Source organism: Rattus rattus, chromosome 9, assembly GCF_011064425.1.
Source record: "Rattus rattus isolate New Zealand chromosome 9, Rrattus_CSIRO_v1, whole genome shotgun sequence".
NCBI classification, from domain to species: Eukaryota; Metazoa; Chordata; class Mammalia; order Rodentia; family Muridae; genus Rattus; species Rattus rattus.
In genome coordinates, this window is record NC_046162.1 from 28,671,786 (window position 1) to 28,689,070 (window position 17,285).

The 17,285-nt window shown below is 44.9% G+C and overlaps 1 protein-coding gene across 2 annotated transcripts; it reads right to left on the reverse strand.

Annotated features, from left to right (window-relative positions):
* Window positions 1-1,948: 1,948 nt before the first annotated feature.
* Thg1l (tRNA-histidine guanylyltransferase 1 like) lies at window positions 1,949-10,549 on the reverse strand. 2 transcript variants are annotated; one of them, XM_032913485.1, is made up of 6 exons: window positions 10,318-10,549; window positions 9,017-9,193; window positions 7,826-7,995; window positions 6,523-6,611; window positions 5,212-5,319; window positions 1,949-3,556 (listed from the first exon to the last, which is right to left on the reverse strand). In XM_032913485.1, the coding sequence occupies exons 1-6, from the start codon at window positions 10,506-10,508 to the stop codon at window positions 3,395-3,397; spliced, it is 897 nt and encodes a 298-aa protein (XP_032769376.1). In that variant the 5' UTR covers window positions 10,509-10,549; the 3' UTR covers window positions 1,949-3,394. The 2 variants fall into 2 exon arrangements, with proteins under 2 accessions (XP_032769376.1, XP_032769377.1); XM_032913486.1 differs by lacking the exon at window positions 10,318-10,549 and having other exon boundaries at window positions 7,826-7,900; window positions 9,017-9,083.
* Window positions 10,550-17,285: the final 6,736 nt, after the last annotated feature.

A 17,285-nucleotide genomic window follows, 5' to 3' on the forward strand; every position in this document is an offset into this window, starting at 1 on the left:
TAGACCTCGCTCCGCCTCTACAGACAGCTGACAGGTTGAGGCTGTTCTCTGACCTTTTTGTTACTAGATGCTATTTCTTACTTCTCATTTCCTCCCTCCCATTGACATTTACTGTCTCTTCTGAATTTGAGATCTAACGTCAACAAAATATACAATGAAGGACACATTACTCGGAAACAAAACCAACATTCCGGAGGCAGTAAAAATTAACCATTTAGAAAAACTCACTGATACGTATAGACAGACAGCTTAGCGCGTTGGCCCCGAGATCAGCATTTTAAAATCCCAGGATGTTCTCTGTTGTTCAGATTGAGCTGGAGGCAAAAGACAAGAAGACAAGACATGCCCCGTTTTTCATTCTTGTTGAGTATATTCCTGACATGTGTCGGGTTAGCCTGTCTGGGCTCAAATTACTGGGCTTCCTTGGGTTTTCATTGTCGTCTGAACTATGGCAGGAAGGCTACAGAGTACACAGTGGGTGCATATTAGCTGGTTGATGATATAGAAGGTGGGTGATTCCAATCACCTCCTTTCCCTACCCACTAAGACTGGAGAACTCTTGGTATCAAAGAAAACAAGACTAACTCCATTGATGTTTTCCTGAGTACCGCAAAATCCGAAGAACCAACACTATTTAGCTCTAATTCAGCAAAACTTTTTAAGATATATTTCATGTTGGGGCTGGAGAGATGGCTCAGTGGTTAAGAGCACTGACTGCTCTTCCAGAGGTTCTGAGTTCAAATCCCAGCAACCACATGGTGGCTCACAACCATCTGTAATGGGATCTGATGCCCTCTTCTGGTGTGTCTGAAGACAGCTGTAGTGTACTTATATATAATAAATAAATCGATTTTTTTTTCTTTTTTTCGGAGCTGGGGACCGAACCCAGGGCCTTGTGCTTGCTAGGCAAGCGCTCTACCACTGAGCTAAATCCCCAACCCATAAATCGATCTTTTAAAAAAAGGATATATTTCATGTTTATGTTTGCTGTCATGAGCAATCAGTGCCCACAGAGGCCAGAGGGTGTTGGATCCCCTGGAATTGTAGTCTTTGTGAGTTACCGTGTGGGTTCTGGGTCTTCCTTTGGAAGAATAGCCAGTGCTTTAACCACTGAACCATCTCTCCAGCCCCCAAAAGTAAGTTTTTAAAAGGCAAGTCTCCTGTAGATAGTCCCACCTCATGCAGCATAGCTGTCTTGCCTCTTGCCACCTCCAGCCACAGTCATTCTCCTAACTGCTACCACCTTCTCATAGTATCAACCAGCATTAAGTCTACACGTGCTGCTTTGGACTCCTCTTTACTTCCTGTGTGTTTGAAAATGTGGCCCCAAAGAGCACTTGAGTATCTTTAAGACAGAGATGAAACTTAGCTCACGGCAGAAAGATCAAACGAAGAGCAAGCTTTGGGTAGGTAATGGTACTTGACGGCACTGGTATTTAACCCGGCGTATTGCTTTAAAACCCCCTGCCTGAGTGGAAACCTCCAAGCTACACAACCACCATTAGATGACTGTCTTAGGACAAGCCCAGAGGTAGACTTCCCTGGATATGAAAGCGCAAACTTTCTCTAGTGGTTGTCATGAAACTTGGGTCTTTATTCCCTACTCGCCCAACTTTGCTATAAAATGCTATCAACTTACCATTAAGTTAAATTTGCTCATCAAGAGCTAATGATCTTACTGCCTCTTCAGTATGCTGAGGGAATAGCTTGCCCAGAGTGCTATAATGTTCACAGCCGTGTACCAGAAGCATTTGGGCTTTAAAAAAAAATCACTGCAGAGTCCCAAACATCCACATGGGTGTCTTATATTGGCACTTTCAAATTAAGCATTCGAATGAACATTTTAAAAATTGTACCCAGAAGCCTCTGGCTGTCTGCTATGTGGGAATATGCATCCTAGCTTTCTCAAAGACAAACACGCAAGTTAGACTCATTCTGTAAGAACCAATGAAGTAGGCCAAGGAGCTGAAGTCTTTATTATACCTTTTTTTTTTTCCTCTTAAAAATATTTTAGCAGTTACCAAACATGAGCTGTATTGCTTCTTCCTGGGGAGTGGGGAGAACAGGAAGGAAAAAACGGCATCGGCAGATGGGGTGTCAATTAGTGAGGGATGAGGCCAGACGCTGCTCTTTCAAAAATACATTTTCTTCTTGGCTGAAAATCCTGCAAATGCAAGACCAGGCAGCAGGACATGGGCTGTCTTTTAATTAATTCCTAATGGAGCCAAATAAACTTTTCCCTCTGAGATATAAAACAGGGTCAAGGGGAAACGTGATTTCCACATTGAATCCAGCACCTTGGGAACAAATGATTTCCATCCCTATCTCTGCCCCTTGCCAGTTCCCATCCTGCCATCGGTGGGAGGAGCTATTTTAAAACCTCTGCTATCACCAGTGACTCCGACCCCCAACTCTACCCCTTTTGAGAGCCTTGCCACGTCTTGCAGTTTGGCTTCAAATATTTGATCTTCCTGCCTCAACCTCCAAGTTCTAGGATTAGGCCATACCACAGTTATCAGGCCTCAGGGTGCCCCTGAGTTCAAATGGTACAGCTCTGACAGCATTGAGGCTATTTGAAAATGCTTGTCCAGAAGGCTAACCCAAAGTCAGCTTTGCTACTGCTGTTCTTCCAGGATATATGGAGCAGCTGCTTCCCCATCCTCATTCACACAAACACATTTCCCTCTCGGATGTATACACACGTACCTCCCTAGAATACCTTTTCTTGAAAAGAGTTAAGCGATTGCAAACTAGGTTCCCGGTAAGAGAGGACAATGATTATGGTAACAATCCCAGAAAAATCGATCCTGGAATGGTACAGGGTACCCAAACCATCCCTCCTGAGCTCAGTTCGGTCGAAGCTGCCATCCTGGGAACTGGCACGGGGCCTCGAGTGTTCCCTGGGATTTCTCAATCTGGAGGCATCGTGCAGGCAGCAACCCATATTTAACTGCATGCCAAAAGATAAGTGCAAGCACTTGGGTGTCAAAAGCGGGGCTTTTCAGTCACTGCATTCTCTAGTTAAGTGGGTGAGGGTAAAGTTTGGGCTTCTCTTCTATCAGAGGTGGAAAGAGGTGACAGGTTTTTGTAAGGCTTATGCCACAGCTAAAAATGACTCTTCCAGCAAAGTATGAATAGTTCCTTTATAAAAATAGGACCACGATTTTGAAAAGAGCCAAAGAAGTCATGTTCTAACATGGTTTTTTTTTTTAAAGGTATTCTGCTTAAGCAGAACAAGATACACCGCCCCCACACATCCCTCCTTCGTCTGTCTCCACCCAACCCCAGTCCTCCTGACAGCGTTCTTGGGGCCAGGGATGCTCGGGCCACCTGAGGTTGGGGAGACTCGGGTAGCCCTGCGTGATTAAGTATGCCAGAACTGCACCGCGCAAGATCAGTCCTCTCCCTCCAGAATCTCTGGGTGTTCCTTCCAGAAGGCGTCCCCAATGAGATCACAGTTCAAAGCCACCAGCTTGGTTCTGGTCCGAGTCACGGCCATCTTTTCCCCTTCCATTTCTGCTGGCAGCCTAATTTCTTGTGTCCTGACTTCATTCACCTACCGGCAGAAGACAGAACAGGGACAACATTGTGAGAGAAGGTAGGGGTGCAAAGAGAATTATGGGAGAAATTCACCTTTTTCGTTGATAGGCCACTGACTGCTGGAGTTTTATGTGTCGGCAGGGTAGCCATCTCTCTGTGTAGACATGCATTTAGTCTGGCATGGAGCACGCACCTTTAATCCCAGCACTTGAAAGGTAGGCAGATTTTTATGTGTTCAGGGCTAGCTTGATCGGCTCAGTGAGTTTCAGGCCAGCCAGGGTTACACAGTGAGACCGTGCCTCAAAAACGACCAGAATCAACCAGCCCTTCGAGTGCTGTGGATGCAGATCTGTGGTAGAGTTCCTCTGACCCTGGGTTGGTCCCTGGCAACACAAACTTTTCAGTAACAAGTCTTGGGAAAAGGTTACTTTACTGTATTTTGAAAAGTGATCGTGACGGTCGGTTTTCATGTCACCTGGCCACAAATTAGAATCGTCTGAGTAGGAGGGACTCAACTGAAGAATCTTCCAGATTGTTTTGATATGGGAGGACCCACTCAAGGTGTGGGCAGCATCTTCTGGTACCGGAACCAGCTTCCATTGTTGACTAAGGACCAGCAACCCTAGGAGCCTTCCAAGTTTTCGGTGCCTGGAGGACTGTGCAGTTACAGGGCTCTCTGCCTATCTAGTGTAACACAGTCCCCGAGGGATGGCTGCAACTGCTAAGGCTCAAGGGCAAGGCAACTAATGGGCTCTTACCTTCTTAGGTGAGAGACAGCTGTTGTTACTATATACATACATATAATTATACATATATAACTTATATAAATGTTTATATTCATCCTATTGTTCTGTTTCTCCAGAGGCACCAACTAATACAGTGGACTTTGGAACAAAGAAGAGAATTTATTTCCTGGTTAGCAATAACTGTGGAACTAAGGGTATCTTTCCTTTACCTGGTTAAGTACCCAAGGCTGTACTAAAGAACAAACACGTAAGAAAAGGTTAACAAATGAACTGAGGTTGTCAGTGGGATGTGTGGCTCTCAAGGGAGCCCTTAATCCTTGAAAGCACTCACTCATAGAATGGTAGGGTAAGTATGAATTTCTGGGAAATCCAGTAAGACTGCTCAAAGTCAGAGCCTCTCATCTGCCCCCTCCATTCTCGTTTTACGGCATCTCTTAGTGCTCAGTCCTTCAGTTGTCCTGAAGGGATGAACCATGTAAAGGTATCATCCGGCCTGGGAAAAAGTAATTTTTCATAATGGTATATGAATGCAAAATAGGTGTGCCACACGTGCCCGAGGTCAGAAGGGGGCGTTGGATTTCCTGGGACTGGAGTTACAAATGGTTGTGAGCCACCATGTGGGTGCTGGGAACTGAAGCCAAGTCCTCTAGAAAGGAGCAAGTGATCTTAGCTGCTGGGCCATCTCTCCGGCTCCGTACTCCACCCATTAACAGGGGACACAGAAAACAAGTGCCCGAATTTAACATACTATTTACATCTACTCTAAGAGATCCCAGGCCACTACTGACGACTGATGAGCATCCGAACTCTTCCTGCACAGGGCCTTCTTTTGGAACTTATCTATGACATGTTAGTCACCAGCACCGGAGCCACACATGGGATGGTGGGCAAGATGCACCATTTTTCTCTGAACACGTGGCCTTACCTTTTGCCACACCAACACTGTCCCTTTCCTGTACATGTGTGGTTCGTTGTTGTAGTTGATGTGGAACTCGGAGAACAGAATCTCATTCTTGTCTGCTGTCAGAGTTCCCTGAGGAAACACAGAAAAAAAAATCTTCAGTAGGTCTTCTTCCTACCATCCCACCGCCCAGGGGAAGGCCTGTCAGTGATCCTCTCACAGTTCCTAATGAGTATCATTTTAATTAAAATTCACACCACTCTACTACTGAGCTACACCCCAGTTCCTAATATTCTAATCTAGGAGTCTAAATGGTGAAATCCCCTTCTATGCAAACCCTGGCTGCACTGCCCAGGCTGTGTGGGGTTAGTAGGAGCTAACGGGAAAAGAACAACTTTGTGTGCACATCAACTGGGTGTTGGTATGTCTTCCTTGATCACAATGTCATCTCTACTCCGGAGAAGAAAAAGTAGATGAAGGCTATCTTTACTATTTGTTTTGTTTTGTTTTCTTCGAGACAGGGTTTCTCTATGGAGCCCTGGCTGTCATGGAACTTGCTCTGTGTAAACCAGGCTGGCCTCAGAGATCTGCCTGCCTGCGCCCAGACCCTCAACTCCCAAATGCTGGGAGTAAAGGCAGAGGCGTGTGCTACCACTGCCCAACTGTCTTTTCTAAGAGGAAGCAAAATCTGATTTTGGCTCTGACTGGACATGGCTGTTGGCATTCCTACTGGTATTAATATGTAAGTCTTCACCACTGATACTGTTAGTAAAGACCATGAATAGCTCAGTAATGGCAATATAGAAGACACTGTATCAGGACCTGTCACAGTACATCACCTCACTGAAGAATCATGGAAGAAAGCAGGCCAGTACTTACTCAGAACTTACTTCTCTGTGCACTTTCTATAAGCCTGAGGTAAGACCCATTATCCTAAACTTCACTAAAGCAGAGAGGATACAAAGTACAGCTATGTGACTCTCAGCCATCGCCCTCATTTAATTCAGGGGTTTCTAACAGGAGCCCAATAGGATACAGCACGAGGGAAGAGGACTTTCAGGGGCTAAGGAGAAAAGCGCATGCACCATCTACAGAGGTGAGGAGCCAAGACGCAACCGCAGCTGAGGGTAAGCACGCTGGCACGGTGGCCCCGAGAGAAGTAATAACTAATACTGCTGACCCCCACAAGGCGAGAGCTTCTGCTACTGAGATCTTTATCTCTGTTCAAAACAGAGCTATCAAGGAAGCTAAGGAACAAAAGGGAACGTTCCAGAAATGCTATGAGAGACCAGAGCAAATGCCCTCAACTGTGTTTCTGTTGTAGCATCTTTATACCTTTAGTCTCTGCTGGGCCTGCACTGGTGTTAGTCCAGACTGCTGGATAAGGGCCCAGAAAACTGTATTATAAAGATTATTGATGTGACCTGTGAGAAAAACAAAATAACATTTACGTATACTGAATCTTATTCTTATGAACATGTAATATTATATACCCACTGTACAGCGTATATTGTATATCCACTTTGTTTTACATAGAGACTATGTTTCCGGGAACACCACAACCCAGCTTTTCTCCACTTTCGAGTACAAAGATCTCAGAGTCATTTAGTGGCTGCCCAGTCTGCCTACACAGAGAACAGATAGTAAAAGGGGTAGGCATGTAAACTTACTCCCTGAAAACAACTTCACATGGTCATGTCAGTAATGCCTAAGGCAAATCCGCTGACTTAGATGTTCATCCTAGAAACAGTTGCCAAGGTAACTCCAGGGGAATGGCAGGGACTATCAAGGGCCGTGCAGCTTGTGACTTCATGAGTTTGTCGCAAAGCAGAAAGGGAGCTGTTACTACGCAGGCTCTGCATAAATGGCGTGGAAATGCAGGACTGCCTTATGCTCTGTATTTACAAAGCAAACATGGGGTGGAGAAATAATGGCTACATGGGTAAGAGCTCTTGCTGTGCGGGCTGGAGGACCTGAGATCAGATCCCGGCACCCGTGTAAGAAGCTGGGCATAGTCACATGCACCTGGAACCCCAGAGCTGATCTACGAGGATCTCTGGGGCTTGCCGACTGCCAGACTTGCTCCAGGTTCAGAATAAGGCAGAGCAGAGCGATGGAGCAGGACATCCCACTTCTTCCTCTGGCTCTGCAATGCTTGTATAGGCAAGCGCACATAAGCACATGCATGCACACTCATATACAAACATGCACATGTGCACACACCCATACACACATGGAGCAAACAACTACAGATACTTTTCCCATAAAAATCTCCTAACTTAGTGTATGAGAGACAGCCTGGTGTAGTGCTATACACACTTTAGCACGGGCTTTGTAGAGTTCAGGCAGGATTGAAAGTCAGCTTGGGCTATAAAGAAAGACTCTATTGAAAGAAAAAAAAATTTTTAACTGTCACTTGACTCCAAGCAACACACCGATGAGGCAAACTTGTATCAGAACCATAGCTTTTTTTTTTTTTTTTTTGGTTCTTTTTTTCGGAGCTGGGGACCGAACCCAGGGCCTTGCGCTTCCTAGGCAAGCACTCTACCGCTGAGCTAAATCCCCAACCCCCAGACCCATAGCTTTAACGTACAGGTTTGGTAGTTATGACTCAGACTGTGTACTTGGTGGCACTTACAGTCTGCCTGCCGCCAGCTGAGGTAGTCCTTCAAAGTCTGGTTGCTAGGATACAACACGACTCTTCCATCAAATCCTGGGGGATACAGAAGGGGCTGGTCCTCAAAGTAATCACGCCAGTAAAACACGTAACTGGAGGCGAACTGGGAGGCCACGAGAGTCATGAACTTACTTGCAAGACACATTGGGTGGAACAAGAAAAGAGAAAGCGTTTGACATTAATTCCACGCCAAGGTAGGAACTGTGGGCACAATAGGGAGATTATACAAACCTCCTGGTCAGCTAGAAGATAAAATGTATTTAGCCAAGAAAAACTTTTAATATTTGGCTGCATGTTTTGAATGGAGCCAGCCTCTACTTTGAGCTACTCACTGTCTTAGCACTACTATTCGTGTCATGAAGCACTGCGACCAGAAGTAAGTTGGGGAGGAAAGGGTTTATTTTGGCTACTTTCACATCACTGTCCATCACTGAAGGAAGTCAGGACAGGAACTCACGTAGAGCAGGTTCCCGGAGGCCGGAGCTGATGCAGAGGCCATGGAGGGTGGCTTGTGCTTCGTGGCTTGCTCAGACTCTTATAGAACCCAGAACCCACCCATAATGGGCTGGGCCCTCCTGCATCAATCGCCAACTTAGAAAATGCCCACACGCTTGCCTGCAGCCTGATCTTATGGAGACATTTTCTTACTTGAGGTTCCCCCCTCTCAGATAATTTTAGCTTGTGTCGAACCGACATAAAACTAGCCAGCACACTCACCAACACCAAAACTTTTCTAATTAGGATGTGGTATACATTTATAGTTCGAGATTTTGTTATTGTTGTTTTGTGGGTGTGGTACTGTTTTCAGTCTTGGAAGAAAGGGAACCCTTATTTTAAAAATCTACCTATCATATAATATTGATTGCTCTAAGAGTTTCAATATACTACCAAATTCACTATCAGATGTCTTTTCTTAGTTAAAAAGTTTAACACTTTAATTAACCCCTGGCAAAGCTACCCATGAATCAGTAATACTCCGTTCATAGTCTGGAAGCTGGACACAGAAGGGAAAGAATTAGAGAAAGAAAGCATCTAAAAAATTAGACAACAGGAAGGAAAACAATCAATACAGGACATATTGATCTTTAAGATCAACAGAGGAACAGAGAATGGGAGAAAACATCCTAACAGGAGGCTGGCTTTGAAACTCACCTGGCTCTTCTTTTGAACCAATTGCTCCTCTTCCTGAACACAAAGCTGTACTCATCGCTCTGTCCATACGCAATCACAATGTCCTCCAGCTCCTGCATTACTGTCTGGGCACATTTGGTCATCAGGAGGAGAGCTCGACTGTCATTAGGTTTAGCAAAGTTGTGCTTCTCAGCAAACCTTCATAGACAAAAGAGAAGGGCACAAACGGTGGAGAGTCTGTCATTACCAACACCATCCACAGAGGCAGTTAAAAGAGATGGAGAAATAGCTCAGTAGGTAAACCGTTTGTCAGGCCCAAGTTCTGGCCCCAAACATAAAAAAAAGGGGGGGGTAAGGGACTTGGTGGCACCTGCTCGTAATCCCAGTTCTGTGGAGGTTGAGACAAGAGGATTCCTGGGGCTAGATGACCACTGGGCTAGAGTATTTGGTGAGTTCCAAGGAAGTTCCATGAGAGACCCTGTCTCAAGAAAGACAAGGCGGACAGCTCTGATGAGTAACATCCAATGTTGACCCTACACTTGCGCATAGGCATATATAAAAAAAAAATAGCAAGTTTTTCTTTCTTGCTTTTACGAACTGACAAAAAGGGATACAACTGCTTCAATCCCCTCCCCTGTGAAGTTTCATCTTCCTGGGTGAATAGAGAAGATTATTACCCTATCAGGTTGTACTGATGATTAGGAGATCAAAATGTAATTATGCCTGGTTCTTACTACGTGCTCAATAAACATTACTATAGTTCCATGACTTATACAGCTATAAACTGATAATAAACTAACAACACAGTCCTTTATTGAAATTAGGTCCCCAATAGTTTGCATTCTCTCCCTTTTTCCTCCTGACTTTAGTGCAGCCAGTCCAGGTAATGTGAAGCTGACGACGACGAGAAAGGGATATACTGTCAACTCCTGATCACAGTTAGGCTTATGCAGGCCTCTTAATAGCTCTCGGAAATAACAAAAGGGTTGCACATTTGGCTTAAGTTTAAGTAGTGGACGCAGAAATAACAACACCCCCCACACACACACACACACACACACACACACACACACACACACACACACACAAAGTTCTTGCAAACTGGTTTCTGCTTAAGTAGCACGGACTTTTCACCAACTGCAATAGCCGGCTCCTTTTAAATATTTCAACCACCGAGCAGCAAAGCCTGCTCTTAGAGCAAGTCCTTCAGGTGACGCTCAATACCGAGTGCTCATTGGCTGCCGCGTTACCCCGGTAACTATGAATCGCGCACTTCCCGGAAGTGCAAGCGCACCACGCGGTCTCCCGCCCCGCCAGCTCACCGGTGAAAATTCCGGCCGTCCAGACGCACCACAACCCAGCAGTGCGGCAGGCATGTGTCGTCAACCTCAAAATCCCGCACGTACTCAAACTTGCTCTTGGCCATGGCCACCCCCAACCTCAAGCACCGTCTTAAAGTAACGGAAGTAGCGGCCAAAGGACTGCCGATCCTAGCTGTGCTGAAAGCCCACATTAGCCATAGGGAAGCTATGGACGGGCCCCACCCCGGAAGTTCCTGTCGCTGTCGGAACCGCTCTAGCCACGGTGGAGGTTTCTCTCTTGACTCTCCTATCTTCACCTTGGCCGGCTGCCAGAAGAATGTGTTCTGTTTGGTTGCTGTGTCTTTCTACTCCCTACCGGAAACAAATCACCCTTAAGAAGCGATCAGATCTTATTTTGTGACCCAAGTTTGAAAGTGTAGTTGTGACCTTTTTGTCTCTTACTTCTAAATAGCATTTATAAAGTATTTCCAAGTAGCATTTCTCAATTCCTTGCAAAGATGAACGCAGTAAATTATCACTTTATAGCTCCAGGGTGGGGGGTAACGCGGGGGACCTTCCAGATTCTTCTAGGTAAGTTTCAACAAGGAACATAAAATAGAAATCTATCATCTGTACAGATTTGTATTTTTCTTCCGTTTACCCTGTTTGTTTTTCCCAGGGTTATTTCAAAAGTGTGGTTTTTAAACAAAAAAAGAGCCGGTAAGACAGTTCAGTTCGGAAAGTAGCTTAACACCAAGGGTGATAACTTTGATCCCGGGAAGGTACATGATGTGACCTTCCTTTCTCAGGTTTTCCAATAGGGAATGTTACCCTGCCATATGCCATTAGGTGAATTTAAAATTTGTATTCATCACTATTAAAAGATTTTTGTGGGTTATGAGTTTATGCCCGTCTGTGTTTATGTGCATGTGGAGGTCAGAGGGGGGACATCAAGGATCTTCGTCAATCCCTCTCCCTCTTAATTCTTGAGACTGTCTTGCACTGAACCTGGCTGTCACTGATTCATTCACGGATAATTCACTAGGTGGTCGGCAAGTTTTAGGGAGCCTCCTCCCTTTGTCTTCCTAACACCCTAACACTGGGATTCACAGGTATAAACTTCCACATCCCACTTTATATGTGAATGTTAAGAATCCAAACTTGGATCTCTGTACTTGCCTGGGGAACACATTACAATTACAGAGCTATCTCCCCACTCTTGAACTCAGGGTATTTTTTTTTTTTTTTTTTTTTTTGGTTCTTTTTTTTCGGAGCTGGGGACCGAACCCAGGGCCTTGCGCTTGCTAGGCAAGCGCTCTACCACTGAGCTAAATCCCCAACCCCAACTCAGGGTATTTTTAAAAAGGCATTTCCCAGCTTCACCCATTGGGCTCAGATGAAATGGTACCCAGCAAGCAATAGGCATCCAATTTGTGATTGTCTGCACCACTCTCCACTAGAATAAACTGGTAGACGTGTCACAGAAAACACAAAATGAGCTTGGGACTCCTGTTGTGCCAGAAGGGAAAGATGGTGTGACAAAATGAGCCCAGAGGAGGGCCTCCACTGAGCAAACTTGAGATGATTTTAGCATCAGTAAAAACAACACTAACTGATTATCATACAGGGAAAAAGCAGAGGCCCACGCACCATAACAATACTCAAAGGAAAGCTCATGGATAGTGTTGGAGGTCATTGTTACACTAACATTTTACACCAGTAATTACTAAAGGGAACAAGGTCTTTTTCTTGTCTCTTATATAGAACTATAGTTCAATGTCCATTGATGAGGGGAGGCACTTTACAAAAGCATGCCGACTAGTTTCAAACACAGAATGGAGGGCTCAGAGAACCAGTTTTGTTTTTTCTGTTTTGTCTGTAAACATCTTTGAAATTATTAATTCCAACATGGATCATCAATGGATGCTAAAACTGTGATTTATGGAATTAGTGAAAGACACCCTATTCTGGTGGCATTGTCCCCAGACTGTTTGCGAGTCACAAAGCGAAAAGCACAGTCACAAACGAGGGCACTTGCTACCTTCAGCTAGTCTCCAAGGAAGTGCTATCGATTTAGCCAAAGCCTGCAGCCACTGGAGGTCCCGGTCAGTGCAACAGCACAGACACAAACAGGATTGCTCACAACTGACTCAAGTATGACTCCAGGGGGCCACAGTCTTCTCCATACGTTAAAATCAGAGGATACGTTTGAAATTGCCAATTACCAGGCTGCTCACGGAATCTTTTCAAGTATGATCCAGGCACTAGTGTATCTTCTTTCTCTTAAATGATTTTCTCGCTCTTACTTCTCCCTCTTGCTCTTTGTTCTTCGATGCTCTTGCCCCCTACCACCTTCCCACCACATGGCCCTGGCCGACAGCCTCTCCTCTTCCTTCATTAAACTTCTCCATGTAGAAAAAATTTTTTTCTTTTAAAAGAGATTTTCTTTTTTTATTACGTGTATATTCATGTGTACCCAAGGAGACTGGTGTGTCTGTGTGTGTGTGTGTGTGTGTGTGTGTGTGAGAGAGAGAGAGAGAGAGAGAGAGAGAGAGAGAGAGAGAGAGAGAGAGAGAGATTCCTTGGAGCTGGAGGTGGTCGTAAGACACACTTCCCCGCAGATGTGGGTGCTGGGAATTGAACTCTAGTTCTCTGAAAGAGCAGCAAGTGCTCTTAACCAATAAGCCGTCTCTGCCACACCTCTTGCATGCCTTAAGAGACTTAAAAACTTAAAGAAAAAAAAAACAACATAGTAGAAACACTGTGCACACTAGGGTAACTTAGCATAGTAGAAACACTGCACACTAGGGTAATTTAGCATGACACTGAGTAGGAGCATTGCACAGGTTTGTATGCAGATGTACAGCAAATCCTAGTAATGGCTTTCCCAGGAACTCCCACTTTCTTTCCATCAATTTATCTATCAAATCCCCAGTGGTTTTGTGGTGCTTCTGGGGTTTCCAGTGCTTTGTGACTTGAATTTAAACTTCGTGTTTACTTTCCTGGTTTCTGCCACAGATCAGGTAGGGCTCACCATGGGAGTTTCTAGGAACTCAGGCCCCCGCCAATGCTGTACTGTGTTTGATGTATGGATGTTTTCACTGGTGTGTGGTGATTTTACAAAATAGTGGATTTCCTTTTCCTCCATGCCTGTAGCATACTCTGGTTATGTCCATTCCCCATTGTCCTCTCCTAGTCCTCACACATATTCTACCTGATCCCATTGCTTCTCCAACAGTTCCATCTTCTACGTACACATATTTTTTAGTCCACATAGGAGAGGAAAATACATACACAGCAGTCAGCCTGTTTCTTTCAGCTTATAGCTCACCATGAAGGGAAGCCATGGTAGGAAGTCGGAGGCAGGAACCAACATGGAAAGCTGGCTCGTTGCTCAGTTGGCTTTCTTTTCTTTCTCCTCTCTGTCTCTCTCTGTCTCTGTCTCTCTCTGTCTCTCTCTCTCTCTGTGTGTCTCTCTCTGTCTCTGTCTCTCTGTCTCTCTCTCTGTCTCTCTCTGTTTCTCTCTCTGTCTGTCTCTCTCTCTGTCTGTCTCTCTGTCTCTCTCTCTCTCTCTGTCTGTCTCTCTGTCTCTCTCTCTCTCTCCTTTCTTTTTTTCCCCCCGGAGCTGAGGACCGAACCCAGGGCCTTGCACTTGCTATGCAAGCGCTCTACCACTGAGCTAAATCCCCAACCCCTCTCCTTTCTTTTTTAAGACAGGGTCTTGTAGACTGCTGTCTGTAAGCAGGTGAGGGTAAGTGAAAGACAAGGCTAGGGTCTGTGACTGGACAGTAGAGGAGGGCGGGCTGTGAGTTTTTGAAAGGTGGGAGAGATAGGAGAGTGAGGAGAAGGAAGATGAACCCAGATCCGTGTGGCTTTAAATAGCCACAGGTAGCTATGAATATCATAGAAGGGATGGATTATTACAGGGCAATTTGTCCAATCTAAGTGGATAGTTTATATTAATATCAGTTGGCTCTGAGTTCATTGTGTGGGTGTTTGTGGGTTGAGAATTTACTGATCTAAATCTGACTGATAAATTACAAGCCTCCAGAGTTTTGAGTTTATCAGGTTACAGGGATCTGTGTTAGCTAACCACAGGATGGGTGGTTGCTGCATGGGGCAAGCCATGGAGGCGGCGAGACCACCGCCGGGTCCAGAGAATAGCCAGTGATAGCGTGGCATGGTGCATCCTCTTTTATTATTTAATGCAACAGGGTCTCACCATGTAGTTATAGCCGTCCTGAAACTAAATTCACTCTGTAGTCCAGGCTGGCCTTGAACTCATAGAGATCCTCCCACCTCTGCCTTCTGAGTGCTGGAATTAAAGGCGTGTGATGTCCTGCCCGGTTCAGTTTGATTTCTTATACAACCCAGGGCCACTTGCTCAGACTGGCACTCTCTATAGTGGGTTGGGCTCTCCTGCATCAACCATTAATCAAGGAAATGCCTCATAGATAGGACCCCAGGCCAATCTGACAGAGACATTTCTTCAATTGAGGTTCCCTCTTTCCTGATTTGTGTCACGTTGACAAACAACAAACAAACAAACAAACAAACAAACAAACAAACCAATAAGCTGTTCCAGATTTCAAAGAAAGGACTTCAAAGTCAAACCAAACTCAGTTTACAAACCTTGACTCAGTACTACCTTCAAAACTGCTTTAAGTTCATGGCGGTGGTCTAATTGCAAACAGTCACCAATCACCAGTGTCTAATTGAGTTCATTTCTTGTTTACCACTGTTTTTTTGTTTTGTTTTGTTTTGTTTTGTTTTTTTTCTCCAGAGAGGCATTTTGATCCCCCAACAGCCTCAGTGCAAATCCCAGGAAGTGGCTTGAGAAGTTTCACCACTGGGTGGCGCAGTGTCTTTTTGCTGTTAATTAATTAGGTCAGTTTGATACACATTCCATGTTTTGTGATCACATTCACTCTCCATTATCATCTTTATCTTCCTCGCACCCCTCATGACCCACTTCCTCCCCAACTAGTTTTCTCACCCTACTTTCATATCTTGATTTTCCTGGCACAGGTCTAGTGCCTGTAGCCACAGCTGCATGTGTTTATGACTGCAATGGCCACCCCGTTACCATAAGACTGTGGTTCAGCTTTTGCTCTGCTCCTCTTTCTTGACGCTTCCTGCACCTTGGGGCCAGTTCCGATCTTCCGTTTAGAGCAGAGGACTCGGTCTTAGCAGCAACTCAGTGCTTACTCTGTGTTTGTTGAAACAGTGTAGCCATGTGTCGAGAGTGTACTGCAGGGGATTATTATGGGCTTACAGAGAAGGGGAAGTACAGAATTGGAACAGGAATGCAATCTACTGGGAATATTCATTACTCAAAAGTGTAGAATTAGGGTGAGCAGTGGCAGTGCAGGTCTTCAATCCCAGCAGTCAGGAGGCAGAGACAGGCAGATTTCTGTGTTCGAGGCCTTACCTGGTCAACAGAGTGAGTTCCAGGACAGCCAGGACTGCACAGAGAAACCCTGTCTTGAAAACAGAAAAAAAGAAAAGTAAAGTAGGAAATTATGGAAGATAAGAGTTCTGTGTTTATATAGGAAACGAAGTATTTGGCAAGGCAAACACGGGTAGCCAGAAAAGGCAAAGGTAGGAGAATGTTAACAAGTACTGATTCTAGTGGTTGCTATAGGGATATGTTTTCTATATATACATATAGAAAAATTGTATCTCACCAAATTACCTTAAAGTCCAAACAGACATCTGGCCCATGTTTCAAGTATGTGCTCACTCACTGCATGGCTGTGAACTAGCTGCATTACACATGAATAACCACGCGCTGTACACGTCGCCCTCAGAGGTTGGACCCGTTAGCTTTGGTTTGTGCCTTCCATCTTCTGTGGTTGGAGCTCTGATCATTGCTTTTATATCCCAGACAGGCAGAAGAAGGGAAAAGGCAGCTAAAGGCCATACCTCCTGATGACTCATCTCTCTTTATGCGTTTCTTACTAAAGTGGCAAAATTCTGCTTACATATTTCTGGTTGTTCTTATCTTCAGAAGAGGCCAGGATATTTTTTTTTTTTTAAGCCTGGCGTCTGACTGTCTCCAACAATAAGAATTTTTTTTCTGAAGTATTTTTTTTAAATGCCAACATGGTTTTGTTATATTTCTATTTCTGAGACTTCCATTCAGAAACTACTTTTTTCATTAGGATTTGGTTTATTTTCTCTAGACCTAAGCTTATTTTGAGAACAGCTTATAGAACTTATTATAAAAATTTCACTATTCATTTTTACATAGCTGTTTCATCATCCATGAAGACCCAAACTGAGAGTTATGGCAGATGGTACTGAAAATAAAATAGCGCCTCTCTGTGCAAGCTATTTTGCAAAGTGGAAAAATATATAATGCACCATTAAAAGCTGTCTCGGGCTGGCAAGATGGCTAGGCAGGAAAAGGTACTTGTCACGGAGTCTGATGACCTGAGTTAGAACCCTGGAACACTCTGAAAGGAAAGACCAACTCTCCCAAGTTTTCCTCTGACCTATGCTTACTCTATATACAGAGTGGGATAACCTCACTGCCTTCCCTCATAGCCCACAAGTCCCAGGAAAGGTCATGGTGGGGTCAGTAAAGGTCTCAGAGGTTAGAGGGCGAGTCTGGAGCTAGGAGTAGTCCGTGGGAGCACTAGGCAATCTTAGATGAAGGTGGAGACAGATGGCAGGGACAGAAGGACCTAAAGCTGTTCATACACCCAAGAAACATGAATAGCAATGGAGGGTCAGGGTGATACCAAAATGTCCCAGCAGAGTAACTCAGCATGCATTTTCTAGCCTAAATGCCAAAAGTCAAAAGTCCACCTATCTCCCCTCCCACCCGAGCCTCCACAGGAATCAAATCTTGGAGAGACAGCATTTGTATAGAGAACTCAGAACCAGCCCATGTATGCCAACTGCACTCCAGTTGGGTGGGTGGGGGCAGAATGAAAGAACCACCCCCATCCCCCGGGGCAAGCCTTTCAGCAGAAGGCACAGTC

Coding starts and splice junctions, on each gene's coding strand:
- Thg1l (XM_032913485.1), bottom strand. CDS start 10,508: ATGTGGGCTTTCAGCACAGCTAGGATCGGCAGTCCTTTGGCCGCTACT. Junction 7,996..9,016: donor TGGTTCAAAAGAAGAGCCAG/GTGAGTTTCAAA, acceptor GTGTCTTGCAAG/TAAGTTCATGACTCTCGTGG. Junction 5,320..6,522: donor AGGCCCAGCAGAGACTAAAG/GTATAAAGATGC, acceptor GTGTTTCCTCAG/GGAACTCTGACAGCAGACAA.